The 17936-nt window shown below is 37.2% G+C and overlaps 1 protein-coding gene and 1 long non-coding RNA gene across 3 annotated transcripts in view; one reads left to right on the forward strand and one right to left on the reverse strand.

Moving 5' to 3' along the window:
- The window catches only part of LOC127870774 (ADP-ribosylation factor 6), a 44884-nt gene that overhangs the window by 4518 nt on the left and 22430 nt on the right, over positions 1-17936 (forward strand). Inside the window, exons 2-3 of one of the 2 annotated variants that reach the window (XM_052413251.1) lie at positions 5105-5222; positions 17461-17564. In XM_052413251.1, coding sequence (XP_052269211.1) covers positions 5141-5222; positions 17461-17564 — 186 coding nt within the window. In that variant the 5' untranslated portion in view covers positions 5105-5140. Of the gene's footprint in view, positions 1-5104; positions 5223-12986; positions 13017-17460; positions 17565-17936 lie in introns of those variants that run through there. The other variant, XM_052413259.1, reaches the window with a different exon arrangement.
- On the reverse strand, positions 4063-17773 carry LOC127870824 (uncharacterized). Its single transcript, XR_008044942.1, has 3 exons — positions 17675-17773; positions 5335-5931; positions 4063-5056 (listed from the first exon to the last, which is right to left on the reverse strand). It is a non-coding gene; the product is annotated as an uncharacterized LOC127870824 (long non-coding RNA).

Here is a 17936-nt window from a genome sequence, read left to right on the forward strand (position 1 = left end):
AATTAAAACGGGTCTCCCCTTCAATCTTTTCAACGATTGGCCACAGGAATTGTCCCTTCCACTAGTTCAATGTTTTTTTGTTGTTTAAGTTTGGACATGTTGTGTCGCGTTTTTTTAGCTTTTGCGACTGTGTCGACAACTTAACATACAACATCGTATAAGATCTATTCTATAAGGTCTTTCTAAACATTCATCTTCGGCTCACCTTGCGTACAATATGTTAAAAGCGTGTTATTGCACTCTTTGCTGTTTTTTAGGACGCTGTCTGGGTGCAGCCATTGTTTTTTGACAGATAGACTGTACGCCACTTTTATTGGAAAAAATGCTTTGTTAAACAAACCCGATAACCATTCTATATAAGCACCGAAAAGATCTTTAATACACGAAAAGAACTCAATAAAAATTGATACGAACGGATGTAAAAATAATATTCGTAACTTGAATTTGTAATTCTTAATGGTACGACAAGATTTAAAAATGAATATGTAACAGACTTGAAAATAATTCGTAATTACGAAAATACGACCCTTATCTGATGCTCTGAGTATGTACATTTTTTTTTTACACTACGCGACTCGTGATTGTTGCCTTTTTCGCGGAGTCAAGGCGGACAGTTTGCTTTTTTAGTGGAAAATCACCGCGATTTCACGGGATTCGTCACTCGGCCGTCGCGCGAGAGCAAGATAATCTATTGTGATTCACCTCAATTTTGCAGTGATTCGCGGTGATCGCAGTGGATATGGGTGACATCGATGATTCGTCGATTCATGCATTTAAAACAAATCGTATCGATAACTGTATACATAAAGCTTTTCTAATTTTCACAATTATCAAATAATCCAACCAAATTACAACATCACTTACGAAAAAATAATCTTAAACATTTATGTCGGTAAATATGTTTGAGAATTTCATTAACACAACCCACGGACTTACATGTATATTGACTCATCTAGAGTCCGTGCACAACCATATGACTACGCCAATTTTCAGAAGTGTAAAGAGTACATGTACAGTGCATAATGAGGGACACAGCTTTCATTGTACGAGCGTATTTAAATTAAGATTGAATGCAATACGATCTTACCAAAAAACGTTTTATTGCGTCGTACGCCTTCATGTTAAAAAACGTTTTCCTCCTGGAAATTGTGCTATTAATGCATAAAATTATCAAAACATTTTTTCGACATGTAAAGCGTTGTAACAAATTAATATTCAATTAAAAACTAATATACCATAAGTATAAATGTTCCGTTAAATTCCCAAATGAGATTAATAATTTATAATCCGAAACACACTTCCGATGTTTTAATGTTTACACGACGTTTACAAATGCTTCCAATATATAGTCATCATGTATATTTCCCGACAAAAGAGTGTGAAAATTATGCGGCAATGTACAAGGTCAAGGTATACGAGCGTGCAAGTATTGATTTCATTTCAAATCAAACACACCGTATCCATATTGTTACTGATAGAAATAAAACATGATACCTTGACTTGTATAGTTTTTTTGTTGTGAGAGACCATCTGAGTAAACACCGAAAAATATATGCAGACTGTTATTTTTAGCTCATCTATTTTTTGAAAAAAAATTATGAGCTATTGTCATCACCTTGGCGTCGGCGTTGGCGTTGGCGTCGGCGTCCGGTTAAGTTTTGCGTTTAGGTCCACTTTTCTCAGAAAGTATCAATGCTATTGCATTCAAACTTGGTACACTTACTAACTATCATGAGGGGACTGGGCAGGCAAAGTTAGATAACTCTGGCATGCATTTTGACAGAATTATGTGCCCTTTTTATACTTAGAAAATTGACAATTTTGGTTAAGTTTTGTGTTTAGGTCCATTTTATTCCTTAAGCATCAAAGCTATTGCTTTCATACTTGCAACACTTACTAACTATCATAAGGGGACTGTGCAGGCAAAGTAATGTAACTCTGACTGGCATTTTGACAGAATTATGTGCCCTTTTTATACTTAGAAAATTGAAAATTTGATTAAGTTTGTGTTTAGGTCCACTTTATTCCTACAGTATCAAAGCTATTGCTTTCATACTTGCAAGATTTATGAACTATCATAAGGGGATGGTGCAGGCAAAGTTATGTAGCTCTGACTGGCATTTGGACGGAATTATGGGCCCTTTATACTTAGAAAATTTAAAATTTGGTTAAGATTTATGTTTTGGTCCACTTTACCCCTAAAGTATCATAGATATTGCTTTCATACTTGGAACACTCACAAACTATCATAAGGGTACAGTAAAAGGACAAGTTGCATAACTCTGGTTGTCATTGTTATGGAATTATGGCCCTTTTTTGACTTAGTAACTTTTAATATATGGTTAAATTTTGTGTTTCGATCCACTCGAAGTATCAAGGCTATTGCTTTCAAACTTCAAATACTTACATGCTATCATGAGGTTACTGTACCTGGCAACTTGAATTTTACTTTGACCTTTGAATGACCTTGACTCTCAAGGTCAAATTATTAAATTTTGCTAAAATTGCCATAACTTCTTTATTTATGATTAGATTTGATTGATACTTTGATGAAACTACTCTTACCTGACATACCACAATAGACTTCACCCAAACCATCCCCCGTGCCCTCCCCCCCTCCCCCTCCCCCCCCCTATTTTTTTTTTTTTTTTTTTTTTTTTTAAGATCATCTCACAAATGACCACCACACCCTCACACTATACCCCCCCCCCCCATCCCCCCCACCCCCCCCCCCCCCCAATTTTTTTTTTGATTTTTTTTTTTTTTTTTTTTTTTTTTTTTTTTTAAGATCATCTCACAATTATCACCACACCCTCACACTATACCCCCCCCCATTTTTTTTTTTAAAACGGTTATGTTTGAAATACCGTCCAACCATCGCACCCAAAAACCCCCCCCCCCCCCCCCCCCCCCCCCCCCCCCCCCCCCCCCCCCCACCCCCCCCCCCCCCCCCCCCCCCCCCCCCCCCCCGATTTTTTTTTTTTTTTTTTTTTTTCGCTTTTTTTGGAAGATAATGTAATAAATGTCCACAACCCCACACTATACAACTTCTTCACTCCACTCCTCCCTCCTTTGTGATTGAAAATGAGAGTCCCTTCACCTTTAAAAAGAAAATAGATGAGCGGTCTGCACCCGCAAGGCGGTGCTCTTGTTTTAACCAGGTTTTCCGAAGGAAAAAACTGGTTATTAGATTGGCGAATGCGGGCGGGCGGGCGGAACAAGCTTGTCCGGGCCATAACTATGTCGTTCATTGTCAGATTTTAAAATCATTTGGCACATTTGTCCACCATTATTGGATGGTGTGTCGCGCGAAATAATTACGTCGATATCTCCAAGGTCAAGGTCACACTTTGAGTTCAAAGGTCAAAAATGGCCATAAATGAGCTTGTCCTGGCCATAACTATGTCATTCATTGTGAGATTTTAAAATCATTTGGCACATTTGTTCACCATCATGGGACGGTGTGTCGCACGAAAGAATCACGTCAATATCTCCAATGTCAAGGTCGCCACGACTAAAAATAGATTAAAAAAAAAAAAATTACAAAGGGGGTTAATTTTGTTTGTTCAGTTTGAGTTTTCTCCCTTTATCAGAATTTTTTTCACAATGAAAACCTGGTTTTGTGACAATTTTGTCCCTTCTTGTCAATGCTCTTTGATCCATTCTCGCACTTAATTGGCAGCGCCATCCTGTTGTTTCTGTGATTGTCACATGTTTTCACAGTTTGTACACCTACAAAGAGTGCCAATAAGACACTAGAACAAACACTATCACCCGCTGGACAGTACACAATTTAATAAATAATCAAATGTTGAGTTTTTTTTTGTTTAGGGCGTGAAAACCCAGAGAAATGCATGCACATTACCGGTATACACATCATCATCAAATTTATTGAACTCTGCGAACGCTAAGTGCTACGTTGATATACTCGTTTTTTTCATCAAAACAAACACAATGTTTAATGGCTTTAATATATAGACAATGATGTAATAACAACATATTATAAAACACGATGTCATAATAACATATACTTAAAAATAGAACAGTAATGTATTTCTGGCATATCAAGCATTGTGAATGTATGTACAACGCTCGGAAAGTAACGCGAGTAACACAAGTTATCCGCATTGGAGCTTGAAAATAAAATAAATAAGTATCGCATAATTTAGTCCAAATAATTAGACGTAATCTACCGATTACATTTAACCTTTAAATGAAAGTGTCACGTAAACAATTTTCCGTGTCTAAAGGCGCGAATATTTTGCTAAACACTGTTAACAAAAGGGCTACACGTTGTAATTCTTAATGAAATGCAAAAATAAGTCTTAACATAATTAATAATGTCAATAAACACACACGGTAAGATCAAAGTTTAAATGGATATCATATTCCCCGTTAATTATCAAATTATTAGTTTCGTCTTAATCAAATGCCATGTAAAGAGAAACAAGGTATTTATAACCGACCAATGACGAAACACTATGCAACTTTCAATTTACACAGTGCTAGATGTATATGGCAACAATATGGAATTTGAACAGTGGTAGTATATTCGGGCCTGGAATATTATTGCTTGTAAGTTTTAATAAACATTCTTCTAATGCAATAAGTTAAATAATGTTTACATGTTATGTTCAACAATTATTGCATGATCATTCTGCGCTGTTATATTAATTTGCAGCCGATAAAGCTTCCGACATTGCTTCATCAAGTTCATGTCGGAATGGGAGTATTTTAGCTAATACGCCCATTGTATACCAACAACAACAAAAGCTTTATTATTGCAATGTGTAATGTAAGTGTATACATATATGTTACATGTACATGTTAGTGTAACCCTCAAAGAAAATTGCTTAAAAAGGTGAACCACAGCGGTTCGCGGTGATTAGGCGTGATTGTGTAACAGCGAGATACATCGCCAACGGTCACCGTGGAGTTGCCGAGGCATCACCCAAATTTCTTGTCGCTCGGAATCACCGGGATTTGTCACATTGCATCAATTGCGGTGATGCGAGAATCGCGGCAAAAATCACGGGTCGCGCAGTGTATGTTTGCTCTGAAATTATTATTTTACGTGAATAAGATTTTCATTGTTTCTTTACAGGTTGTCATATTGTGATAGACAGATAATAAAGCCACCATGGGGAAGCTACTGTCCAAAATATTTGGAAATAAAGAAATGCGGATTTTGATGCTGGGATTAGATGCAGCAGGAAAAACTAGTATCCTTTTCTGAAACAATCAGAATCAGATAATATCAGTTAAAATGAACTGTTGATTAATTTTGAATGGACACATTATTGAATTGGTTGACTTTATGCTGATATATTTTACCTCAATATTCCACTGGTGTTGTGTCAGAGGGAGCACAGTGGTGCGATAGCGCTTCAGTTCTCCAGCTAGGTCTAAATGGAAGGGTGCTCTGCGTTGCCACTCAAAAGCCCCGCCCTGTTGTTCCGAGGCCCTGTCCTGCCCTTTTAATCTATACTTGAGCAGTTGAATACAATTTTCATAATAGATTCACATTTTTGATGCCAAATAGCACCTTACTGATGCAATTGATCCAGTTCCAGTCTAATTGCCCTTCTATGTGTACAATTTACTATTGCAATTATGCAAGAGGATATATCCGGTCAAGCTATAGATAACATGGCCCATGCTGAAACTGTTTATATCCGTCCAATCTTATCTAAATTCAATTTTACATTCTTTATGCTCTTTTTAATTCAAAGCCTGCCACTGTTTTAAAATTATCAACTGTTTTCAGTAAAAAAGTTATAAATTTATAAGTTTTTAGCTCGGCTGTTTTCGGAGAAAACCCCAGGTATTGTCATAGCCAGCTCGGCGTGCCTGTCGTTGTGTCGTCCGCTTTGTTCTACAGGGCCGTCAATCTATGTAATCTGCCGCCGAATTTTGGCTGCAGTCCCCCACCTGAAAAGTATATTTGTTTCCCCAAAAAACTGATTTTTTTCCCTCTCAGAAAATGTAACATAAAATATTTAAAAAATCGCTGATTTATAGTTGAAAATTGACTCCAATATAGTCCTAACGAGAAAGAAGTATTGTTTCCGGTTACCCGACCGACCCTGTTTTTCAACCGCCGTTTTAAAAGTTTTTTCTGTTATAAAATGCGCGTCCGAATTTTATGTCCCAAATTTACGCAACTGCGGAAAGCGTCTGAATCGTTCAGAACTGTTATTAATGTTTTGTTTCATTGACATTTATTCTAATCAATAAATGCTTTATTCAAAATGCAGTCTTCAGTTTTCAAAGAATATTTATTTGTACAGTAATTTACAGATATAGACAAAAGCTTTTTCTGTTACAAAATCCGCGTCTGAATTTTATGTCCGAAATTTACACAACTGTGGAAAGCGTCTGAATATCAGAACTGTTATTTTTGTTAATGTTTTGTTTCATTCACATTTATTCTAGTCAATAAATGCTTTATTCAAGTTTTCAAAGAATATTTATTTGTACAATAATTTACAGAGAAAGACAACCTGGATAGAACATTTTCTTATTAAGAACTATATCTGAAAGTTAGATGCTATGTTGTCATGCATTTCACACTGCTGATACAATGTACCTGAAAATAATGACATTCTCATTGAGTTAAATATTCAATTAAGTGTTGTGGTAAGAAAAAAAAGCCTACCAACCAACCCACATTTAATTATCCCCACGCTTTTTGAAAAAAAGGTGGGGATATTGTGGTGATCTCCGCCGTCCGTCCGTCTGTCCGTCCGTCTGTCCGTCCTGGCCACTATCTCCTCCTACACTAAAAGCACTAGAACCTTGAAATTTACACACATGGTAGCTATGAGCATATGTGCGACGGTGCACTATTTGGAATTTTGATCTGACCCCTGGGTCAAAAGTTATAGGGGTTGGGGTGGGGCCGCGTCAGAAATTATCACTCATTTTTTTAGGTTATTTTACATTTACTTCTTTATTTCTACACCGATTCACTTCAAATTGATACTGGACCTCACCTATGACAATACAGTCAATCTCAACCATGCATGGCCCCATTCCCAACCCTGGGGCGCCCCACCCACATAGGCCACACCCACCAAAAATTTCCATTTACTATAATTTTTTCATTTCTACACGGATTCACTTCAAATTGATACTGAACTTTTGTTATGACATTAGGGTCAATCTCAACTATGCATGGCCCCAATCCCAACCCTGGGGCGCCCTCCCACATAGGCCACACCCACCAAAAAATTCCATTTACTATAATTTTTTCATTTCTACACGGATTCACTTCAAATTGATACTGAACTTCTCTTATGACATTAGGGTCAATCTCAACTATGCATGTTCCCATAACCAACCCTGGGGCCCCGCCCACATAGACCACACCCACCCAAAATTGCCTTTACTATAATTTCTTCATTTCTACACCGATTCACTTCAAATTGATATTGAACTTCTCTTATGACAATACAGTCAATCTCAACTATGCATGGCCCCATTACCAACCCTGGGGCGCCCCGCCCACATAGACCACACCCACCCAAAATTGCCTTTTACTATAATTTCTTCATTTCTACACCGATTCACTTCAAATTGATACTGAACCTCTCTTATGACAATACGGTCAATCTCAACTATGCATGGCCCCATTACCAACCCTGGGGCGCCCTGCCCACATATGTCACACCCACCCAAAATTGCCTTTTACTATAACTTCTTCATTTCTACACCAATTCACTTCTAATTGATGATGAACTTCTCTTATGACAATACGGTCAATCTCAGCTATGCATGGCCCCATTACCAACCCTGGGGCACACCTAGGTCAAACATTCGGCGTGGGGATACGCGTCGGCCTCTGCCGCGCCATTTCTAGTTTAGATTACTGTTATATAGTCATAAGATTGAGTAAAAGTCCACCTTTCTGTCCTATAGACAGTCACATATATAAAAATATATGTTTATAACAGTTAAACACAGTTGTTGTTTTTTATGCCCCCCTTCGAAGAAGAGGGGGTATATTGCTTTGCACATGTCCGTCGGTCGGTCTGTCGGTCCGTCCACCAGGTGGTTTCCGGATGATAACTCAAGAAGGCTTGGGCCTAGGATCATGAAACTTCATAGGTACATTGATCATGACTCTCAGATGACCCCTATTGATTTTGAGGTCACTAGGTCAATGGTCAAGGTCACAGTGACCCGAAATAGTAAAATGGTTTCCGGATGATAACTCAAGAATGCTTAAGCCTAGGATCATGAAACTTGATAGTTAGATTGATCATGACTGGCAGATGACCCCTATTGATTTTCAGGTCACTAGGTCAAAGGTCAAGGTCACAGTGACCCGAAATAGTAAAATGGTTTCCGGATGATAACTCAAGAACGCTTATGCCTAGGATCATGAAACTTGATAGGTGGATTGATCATGACTCGCAGATGACCCCTATTGATTTTGAGGTCACTAGGTCAAAGGTCAAGGTCACGTTGACCCAAAATAGTAAAATGGTTTCCGGATGATAACTCAAGAACGCTTATGCCTAAAATCATGAAACTTCATAGGTACATTGATCATGACTCGCAGATGACCCCTATTGATTTTCAGGTCAAAAGTCAAGGTCACGGTGACCCGAAATAGTAAAATGGTTTCTGGATGATAACTCAAGAACGCTTATGCCTAGGATCATGAAACTTCATAGGTAGATTGATCATGACTCGCAGTTGACCCCTATTGATTTTCAGGTCACTATATCAACGGTCAAGGTCACTGTGACCTGAAAAGGTAAAATGGTTTTCGGATGATTACTCAAGAACGCTTATGGCTACGATCATGAAACTTCATAGGTACATTGATCATGACTTGCAGATGACCTTTATTGATTTTGAGGTCACTAGGTCAAAGGTCAAGGTCATGGTGACCCGAAAGAGTAAAATGGTTTTGGGATGATAACTCAAGAACACTTATGCCTAGGATCATGAAACTTCATAGGTACATTGATCATGACTCGCAGATGACCCCTATCGATTTTGAGGTCACTAGGTCAAAGGTCAAGTTCACGGTGACCCGAAATAGTAAAATGGTTTCCGGATGATAACTGAACAACGCTTATTCCTGGGATCATGAAACTTGATAGGTAGATTGATCATGAGATGCAGATGACCCCTATTGATTTTCAGATCACTAGGTCAAAGGTCAAGGTCATGGTGACCCGAAATAGTAAAATGGTTTCCGGATGATAATTCAAGAACGCTTATGGCTAGGATCATGAAACTGCATAGGTAAATTGATCATGACTGGCTGATGACCCCTATTGATTTTCAGGTCACTAGGTCAAAGGTCAAGGTCACAGTGACAAAAAACATATTCACACAATGGCTGTCACTACAACGGAGAGCCCATATGGATGGCATGCATGTTTTACAAACAGCCCTTGTTTTATAAAAATTCCCCCATTTACAAAAAATTCCCCCTCCTAAGGGCTGCGGACCCCTTCCCCCAAAGTAGTGTCAGGGCGCTGTGCTTAAGCCTTTACATTTTGTCAAGGTTTTGAACATTGCCTCTAAAATCAAAGTGCTTCAACTTTGAAACTTCGTATGTAGCTGCACCTTGACTAGCTCTACATGCCACACCCATTTTTGGGTCACTAGGTCAAAGGTCAAGGTCACTGTGACCTCTAAAAAAATTCTGACAAGCATTCATTTATTCAAAACTGCACCCGCAGCCGAGCGTGGCACCTGTTTTGCAGTGCTCTTGTAAGCTCATCTATTTTTTTGAAAAAAAAAATGAGCTATTGTCATCACCTTGGCGTCGGCATTGGCGTCGGCGTCCGGTTAAGTTTTGCGTTTAGGTCCACTTTTCTCAGAAAGTATCAATGCTATTGCATTCAAACTTGGTACACTTACTTTCTATCATGAGGGGACTGGGCAGGCAAAGTTAGATAACTCTGGCGTGCATTTTGACAGAATTTATGTGCCCTTTTTATACTTAGAAAATTGAAAATTTTGGTTAAAAGTTGTGTGTTTAGGTCCACTTTTCTCAGAAAGTATCAATGCTATAGCATTCAAACTTGGTACACTTACTTACTATCATGAGGGGACTGGGCAGGCAAAGTTATGTAACTCTGACTGGCATTTTGACAGAATTATGTGCCCTTTTTATTCTTAGAAAATTGAAAATTTGGTTAAGTTTTGTGTTTAGGTCCACTTTATTCCTAAAGTATCAAAGCTATTGCTTTCATACTTGCAACACTTATTAACTATCATAAGGGGACTGTGCAGGTAAAGTTATGTAACTCTGACTGGCATTTGGACGGAATTATGGGCCCTTTATACTTAGAAAATTAAAAATTTGGTTAAGTTTTGCTTTTTTGTCAACTTAACTAAAGTATCATAGATATTGCTTTCATACTTGGAACACTCGCAAACTATCATAAGGGTACAGTAAAAGGACAAGTTGCATAACTCTGGTTGTCATTTTTACGGAATTATGGCCCTTTTTTGACTAAGTAACTTTGAATATATAGTTAAATTTTGTGTTTCGATCCAATTTACTTCTAAAGTATCAAGGCTATTGCTTTCAAACTTCAAATACTTTCATGCTATCATGAGGTTACTGTACCTGGCAAGTTGAATTTTACCTTGACCTTCGAATGACCTTGACTCTCAAGGTCAAATTATTACATTTTGCTAAAATTGCCATAACTTCTTTAATTATGATTAGATTTGATTGATACTTTGACAAAACTTCTCTTACCTGACATACCACAATAGACAATAGACTCCACCCAAATCATCCCCCGTGCCCCCCCCCCCCCTCCCCCCGAATCCCCCCCCAAATATTTATTTTTTTAAGATCATCTCACAAATGATCACCACACCCTCACACTATACCCCCCACCCCACCCCCACCAAACTTATTTTTTTTTGAAACGGTTAAAAAACACAAATATTTATTTATATATTTTTTTTTTTTTAAATACCGTCCAACCATTGCACCCAAGAATCCCCTCCACCCCCCCCTCCCCCACCCACCCCCCCCCCCCCCCCCACCCCCGAATTTTTTTTTGCATTTTGGGAAGATAATGTAATAAATGTCCACACCCCCACACTATACACCCCTCTTCACTCCACCCCTCCCTCCTTTGTGATTGAATTTGAGAGTCCCTTCACCTTTAAAAGAAAATAGATGAGCGGTTTGCACCCGCAAGGCGGTGCTCTTGTTTTATATTTGAAATACCGTCCTTCCTGCCATCGCACGGTGATGGTGATGTAATAAATGTCCACGCCCCCACACTATACACCCCTCTTCACTCCACCCCTCCTTTGTGATTGAAAATGAGAGTCCTTTCACCTTTAAAAAGAAAATAGATGAGCGGTCTACACCCGCAAGGCGCTGCTCTTGTTGTTAGATTTTAAATTGACTTGGTACATTTGTTCACCATCATTAGACGGTGTGTCGCGCGAAAGTATTACGTCGATATCTCCAAGATCAAGGTCACACTTTGTGTTCAAAGGTCAAAAATGGCCATAAAGGAGCTTGTCCGGGCCATAACTATGTTTTTCATTGTAAGACTTTTAAAATAATTCGGCACATTTGTTCATCATCATTGGACAGTGTGTTGCACGAAAGAATTACGTGGATATCTCCAAGGTCAAGGTCACACTTAGAGTTCAAAGTTCAAGATCAAGGTCACACTTTGAGTTCAAAGGTCAAAAATGGCCATAAAGGAGCTTGTCCGGGCCATAACTATGTTTTTCATTGTAAGACTTTTAAAATAATTTGGCACCTTTGTTCATCATCATTGGACAGTGTGTTGCACGAAAGAATTACGTGGATATCTCCAAGGTCAAGGTCACACTTAGAGTTCAAAGGTAAAAAAATGGCCATAAATTAGCTTGTCCGGGCCATAACTATGTTGTTCATTGTGAGATTTTAAAATCATTTGGCACATTTGTTCACAATCATTGGACGGTGTGGCGCGAAAACATTAAGTCGATATCTCCAAGGTCAAGGTCACACTGAGTTCAACGGTCAAAAATGGCCATTAATGAGCTTGTCCGGGCCATAACTATGTCGTTCATTGTGAGATTTTAAAATCACTCGTTCACCATCATTGGACGATGTGTCACACGAAAGAATTATGTTGATATCTCCAAGGTCAAGGTCACACTTTGAGTTCAAAGGTCAAAAATGGCATTAAAAAATCTTGAACGGGCCATAACTATGTCATTCATTGTGAGATTTTAAAATGACTCTGTACATTTACTTTGTTCACAGTCATTGGATGGCGTGTCATGCGAAAGAATTCAAGAATTCGAAGGTCAAAATGGCCATAAATGATAACGGCATAATAATTCTTAAAAATCGCCATAAATTAGCTTCTCTTGTTTTGTGAAGACAGAATGCAAAATAGTCTGTGTCAATGCAGCATGTGGGGGTATATACGTCACTTCTGTGACAAAGCCCTAGGTTTAGAAAAGCAACAACACTAAATTCCCAATTTTAGTCAAAATGCCTAAGATTTTTCCAACCCAAAGGGACCTGGCCCCATTCCCAAAATGGTGAAAAAAAAACACTTAAAATTACCATATGAAACATGCAGGTGAAAGAGCTACTGAAAGTAAATAGTTTAACATTATATTTCATCTGAGGATATAATACAGTTTTTTTGAAAATGAAAGTGAGCCTATGTATTTCATCTTTAATTGGAACTTGATTAGCCACTCCATTACTCTTGCCCTAATTTGTTCATTTTATGCACAGGCAGGTGTAACATGGCTTTGATAGACAAATGGTGATTAAAATTTTAAGGTAATTGAAACACTGATTATCTCTAGATATCAACAGCTTAATTTTATATTGAGGAGAGGGAAGGCTTGTCGGTTTTTGTGATGCAAGATTATACTCTCCCACATGGTTTCTTGTTGTTGAATTACTCTCTGATGAGGGATCTATTTGCTTCAAGTCTATTTTGGCCACAATGACAGATATGTGGTTATTTTATATCACCAAAGGGCTTATGGAGAGATTACACGTGAGAAATTTAGCTTTTTATCCACATTGATTTCCTAGACTGTTGTTTCACTGTCTTAAACATTATTTCTGTTATAATATCACACACTTAAAACTAAGAAAAGAAAGTTGTAATATTGCAGTTCCAATGTTATTCCCTTTTCATTACCATAACTGGTAATATTGCAGTAGAGGCGTGAGTCACTGAATACATTTAGCATTTAATTGAATGTCCAAGATAAGAAATTATATAAATAGTCTGAACAAGGGTTGATAATTGTTCATTTTTTTGTTATTATCTGTGTGATAGAACTAAAGGCTGTAACAAGCACTGGTATGTCATACATAGTACTTAAGGACCATTGATACATTTGTATAACTAAACTAAAGACTGTAACAAGCACTGGTATGTCATACATAGTACTTAAGGACCATTGATACATTTGCATCTGTCAAGAAGGGGGTGGTCTCTGGTCATGTACTGTCACCACTGAGCACATGTTCACCACACTTAATGACATGTAGCAAATAGCTAACGGATTTTTCTGACTGAATAATCAGCAGTCAAGGAATGTCAGTTGTTGCCCCTCACTTAGCGATGCATATTGTTATGGTTGCAGTGTTGTAAATAATCGTGCAAAAAACTATATGAAGCTTTTTGATTGACAATGTTTTGTTATCAATTGGTTTGTTGAGTTTGGGAATTAGTGTCTCTTAAGATGGATTGGTGTAGTCCAATAGCCCTTTATTTTGAACCCTATGATAAAATTTTTCAATGGGTACAACCACATCATTTACCTTTGCTTTACTTCATGTATAGGCTTATTGTCCCCTACCAGTGAAACTGGAGGGGACTTATGGTTTGCGCTTTTTCTGTCTGTAACACTTCTCTGGATCCTGCGATAACTTTAGAAGTTCTTCATATTTTTTCATTAAACTTGAAACATGGATAGATGGCAATATGGAGATTATGCACGCCATTTCATTTTGTTCCTAAGTCAAGAATTCTGGTTGCTATGGCAACAAATAGACAAGAAGTTTTGCTGAAAATGGTGGAGTTTCACCGATAGGGGACTTATATTGCTTGGCAATAGTCTTGTTTGATTTGTACAGGATTGACCTGAGACCATAAGATGAAGTTTTTGTTATACATAATTGAGACAATATTGTTTTTAGATGGGCGCTTTAGCGCCCGTCTAAAGTGCTTAGTGTGAAATTCAGGTCGATACGGCCTAGGTATGATTAACCCAATACCCGCTTGCGTATCCGCGCAAGAAAGAGTTGCATAATTTATGCAAGAGGTTTGAGTTCTCCAATTATGTGTATTCACAAATGGAAACATTATATTAATATCGTGTTACATTCAATATTTTCGAACGGTGTTTTATAGAAAAGAATCAATAAACAATGATCGTATTGTACGTGTCGCGGAGGAGATTGTTTATGAACGATTAAAATAGTTCACTTTCTGCTGCGTGTGCGTGACGTAGTATTTTCGCTCAGCTCATTCATAAATCTGAGGCTGGCGATAAACAAAGGGGAGTCCGTGTGAGAATAACGCAGTAGTATAAGGTTACGCTTGTTTATATTCACAGGTCTCAATTAATAATACGTTGACCACGAGTTCAACAATTATTACAGGGATACGATAGACAACATACACAGATGTTTCATTATCGCTGAAACTGTTAAAAAACATTTAAATATAACAATAATATTCTCTAAAAAATGTAGTCTTGCTGTTTTGAAATAAGGTTTGGAATTTTGTTTTCTAAATAACTTAATTCAAAACAAAAGTTTAATTATAGTGTTTTTTACTTGTTAGTCGCATATTTACCGCATTATAATGTGTGTTATAATAGGCAAACCATACATTAGTAAAATTCAATCTGCCTTCGCACATAGAAGGAATGGGTCAATTAGGTGCTGCGTTTCCTTTGCTTACTTCAGTTAGAGGTCAATTATTTACGTAATAGCAATCACAAGGCTCCGACTTCAAAGGATTTGCAGAGCGTTCTTACATAATAAAAGTCGTAGTCGCATGGTATTTGCGTTTTGCGTCCTATTTGGTCACGTGGTTCTTTTGCCCGGTTGTTTTGGCATTCATGATATGAGGCTCTTAATAGATGCGCCTGTCGATAAACAAAGGAAAGTTACGGGTTATAACAACGCAATAGGTTACGCTCTCGCATACAACTCAATGACGTAGTACAGGTCGTAAATTGAGAGATTCGGGAAAAAGTTGACGCTTATTTATATTCTCAAATTATAAAACGTTGAACATAAGTTCAACAATAACTTCAGCGATACGATAGACAAAAAAAAGTTTCATAATTGCTTAACCCGAATATAACAAACAATTTATAATAATAATACGAATGCAATAGTAGAAGGTTAGTAGAAGGTTAAGCTTGTTTATATTCACAGTTCTCAATACATAGACAGTTGGATATGAGTTCATCAATTACTACAGGCATACTATAGGCAACCTCGAAAATGCTTTTTAATCGCTAAAACCGAAAACAACTTAATATATTATATTAAATATATTTATAACAATAAATGTCTTTTAAAAACGTAGTCGGCGTATTCGCTGACTTTGAAATAAAGTTAGCAATTCACTTTTCTAAATAATTAAATACCATTAAACAAAAGTTAAACTATTGTGTTGTGTTTTTCACTTGTAAGCTGCATATTCACCGCATGAAATGTGTGTTAGCATTGTCAAACCACACATTAGTGTGAGTAAATAAAAAATATACTACGGTAGAGCACTTCATATGTGTCCTCATATGCCTTGTTATGAGTATCTTTCTTCACTATCGAAATACATCGTATGTTTATATTTTATTTAAACGCAGTTTTCTTTCGACACATTTAAATCACACGTCAATAGCGCCGTCATGCGAAAATGGGTCTTATGCGTTTCGGCAAGCGTTTGTTAAACCCAACATGTGCTTTTGCGCAGTCAGGCCATAGGCGATGCTGTTCGCTTTAAAATCACTCAATATGTTACGTTTCTCCTTACCAGAAGGAGGGATAGGTGAGTGGACTATTTATATGATGGGCGCATATGGAATAAGACCCATTTTCGCATGACGAGGGTCATTACAAATCTCATTGCGAATTGAAAATGCCACATTTAAGAACAATGCTTTTTGATATAAAAATTGAATTGAAAATAGCAAACTTGTTAATAATGGCAGCCTATCCACACATTAAGGAATGATTTCCAGACGTGCTGACACTATTTCGCTAATGATTGTTTTCTCGTCTTGGAGGAGAAAGTGAAATTCTGCGAGATGGATTGTAACGCGTAATTGTAACAGGGCCACAATTTGTGTCATTTGAGCATACAGAGAGTAGTCCGGAATTCCTTACACTGAACAGTGCTACATCCTTTGAATTGAGCACATACGCAGTGATGTAGCAAAAATTCAGAGGTTGTATCTCGAATCAGCTTATTAAATATTCGAAAATATTCATGCGTGTCTGTTGGCGTTATGTAAAAGTCACTAAGATGAAAACTGAAACAGCTACGCCTAAAAGCGCATTAGTGCTCTATACCTATGTTTATGTTAGCGTTGTTGACACCGTGTGAACTGCTCGGGTAATAAGTAAAGCATAAACAGCAATGTTTATATACTTTTATTCCTCCATATACAAGATACGAAGATTGTTGTATATTTTTAATTTGTATATGGTGTAAAAAATCAAAAGTTTTGTACACGGAACTTTCATTATGAATTTATATTCTTGGTGTGATAGTCATTTGATATTAGAAAAAAAATATTCCTTTAATATGATGGTGACTGCAAATTTTCTTTATATTAAGTTATCATTACCATTTTCATCATACTTTCTATGCTTTCAGAACTTCCAAAAAGCATGTTGCTTTTATTTTGTCTTAGTTATTTCTATGAAATAATAAGGATGATAAAAAGTGCACACAAAACTCGACCCGTGCGCTATGACACACACTTTATAAAGTTGAATGGCGTGTGTTCATTTCAAACTTGCGATTGATTTTCAAAAATGAATTGCGTGTTAATTATGCAATAGCGAACATCTTCAGTGCCTTCAGCGCTTTGATTGTTTTTGCTACCAACACACATCACAAGTTTAAATAATCAGAAAGTTTATCATTGAAGGCTGTGTATAAATACAATTTGTTGTGTGAATACTTGTGTACTTAAGTAGCAAAAGCATCTGATATTAAGTGTTTAGTCATCAAGTTTATGTATATAAACAATGGCATGTGTTGAAAGTTTACGATGACGTGCGTCATGATTTTAGTCCTGTAATGCAGTCCAATAAATACAATAGGTAATCATTTTAACAGACGTAATTTTAAATCTCTGTTCAGAGAGTCTCTTGCATCAAGTGTCTGTTTTGATATCTGTTTTAGTTATGAAGATTTCAGGGATATATATAGCACTCCAGTATCTTCCTTAACCATTTCTCAGCTATTTTATATAAGCTCAAGTTGGGCCAGTCAGTGACTACTATACCCACAGTAGGCTTCAATGTAGAAACAGTCAACTATAAAAATGTCAAATTTAGTGTATGGGTAAGTATGCCTTCTTCTTTAACACATTATTGTTCATTTTCAGCGAATTATATTTGTCCTCTTGCTAATGTTTATGAAATATTTTCTTGTTTAAAAAGGTAAAGTCTTACCACAAACATCAACAGAACATTTCTCAGTGGTATCACAAGTACCGGTAGACCTGGTTAAAGCAAATGTTTGTACAAGTAAATGATGACATTATAAGGTCACTTTATAGTTTGCCAAGATTGTAGTCTAAGGCAAACAGATGTTAGCCAACTGTGATATACTGCAATGTTTATTTGGTTACTTTGCTGTTATGAACTTGTGTCAATAAAACTGTAGGTGTTATTAAACATTGAACTCTTACTGTTTAATTGTTTTGTTAAATGC

This window comes from Dreissena polymorpha, chromosome 1 (genome assembly GCF_020536995.1).
Source record: "Dreissena polymorpha isolate Duluth1 chromosome 1, UMN_Dpol_1.0, whole genome shotgun sequence".
Lineage (NCBI taxonomy): Eukaryota > Metazoa > Mollusca > Bivalvia > Myida > Dreissenidae > Dreissena > Dreissena polymorpha.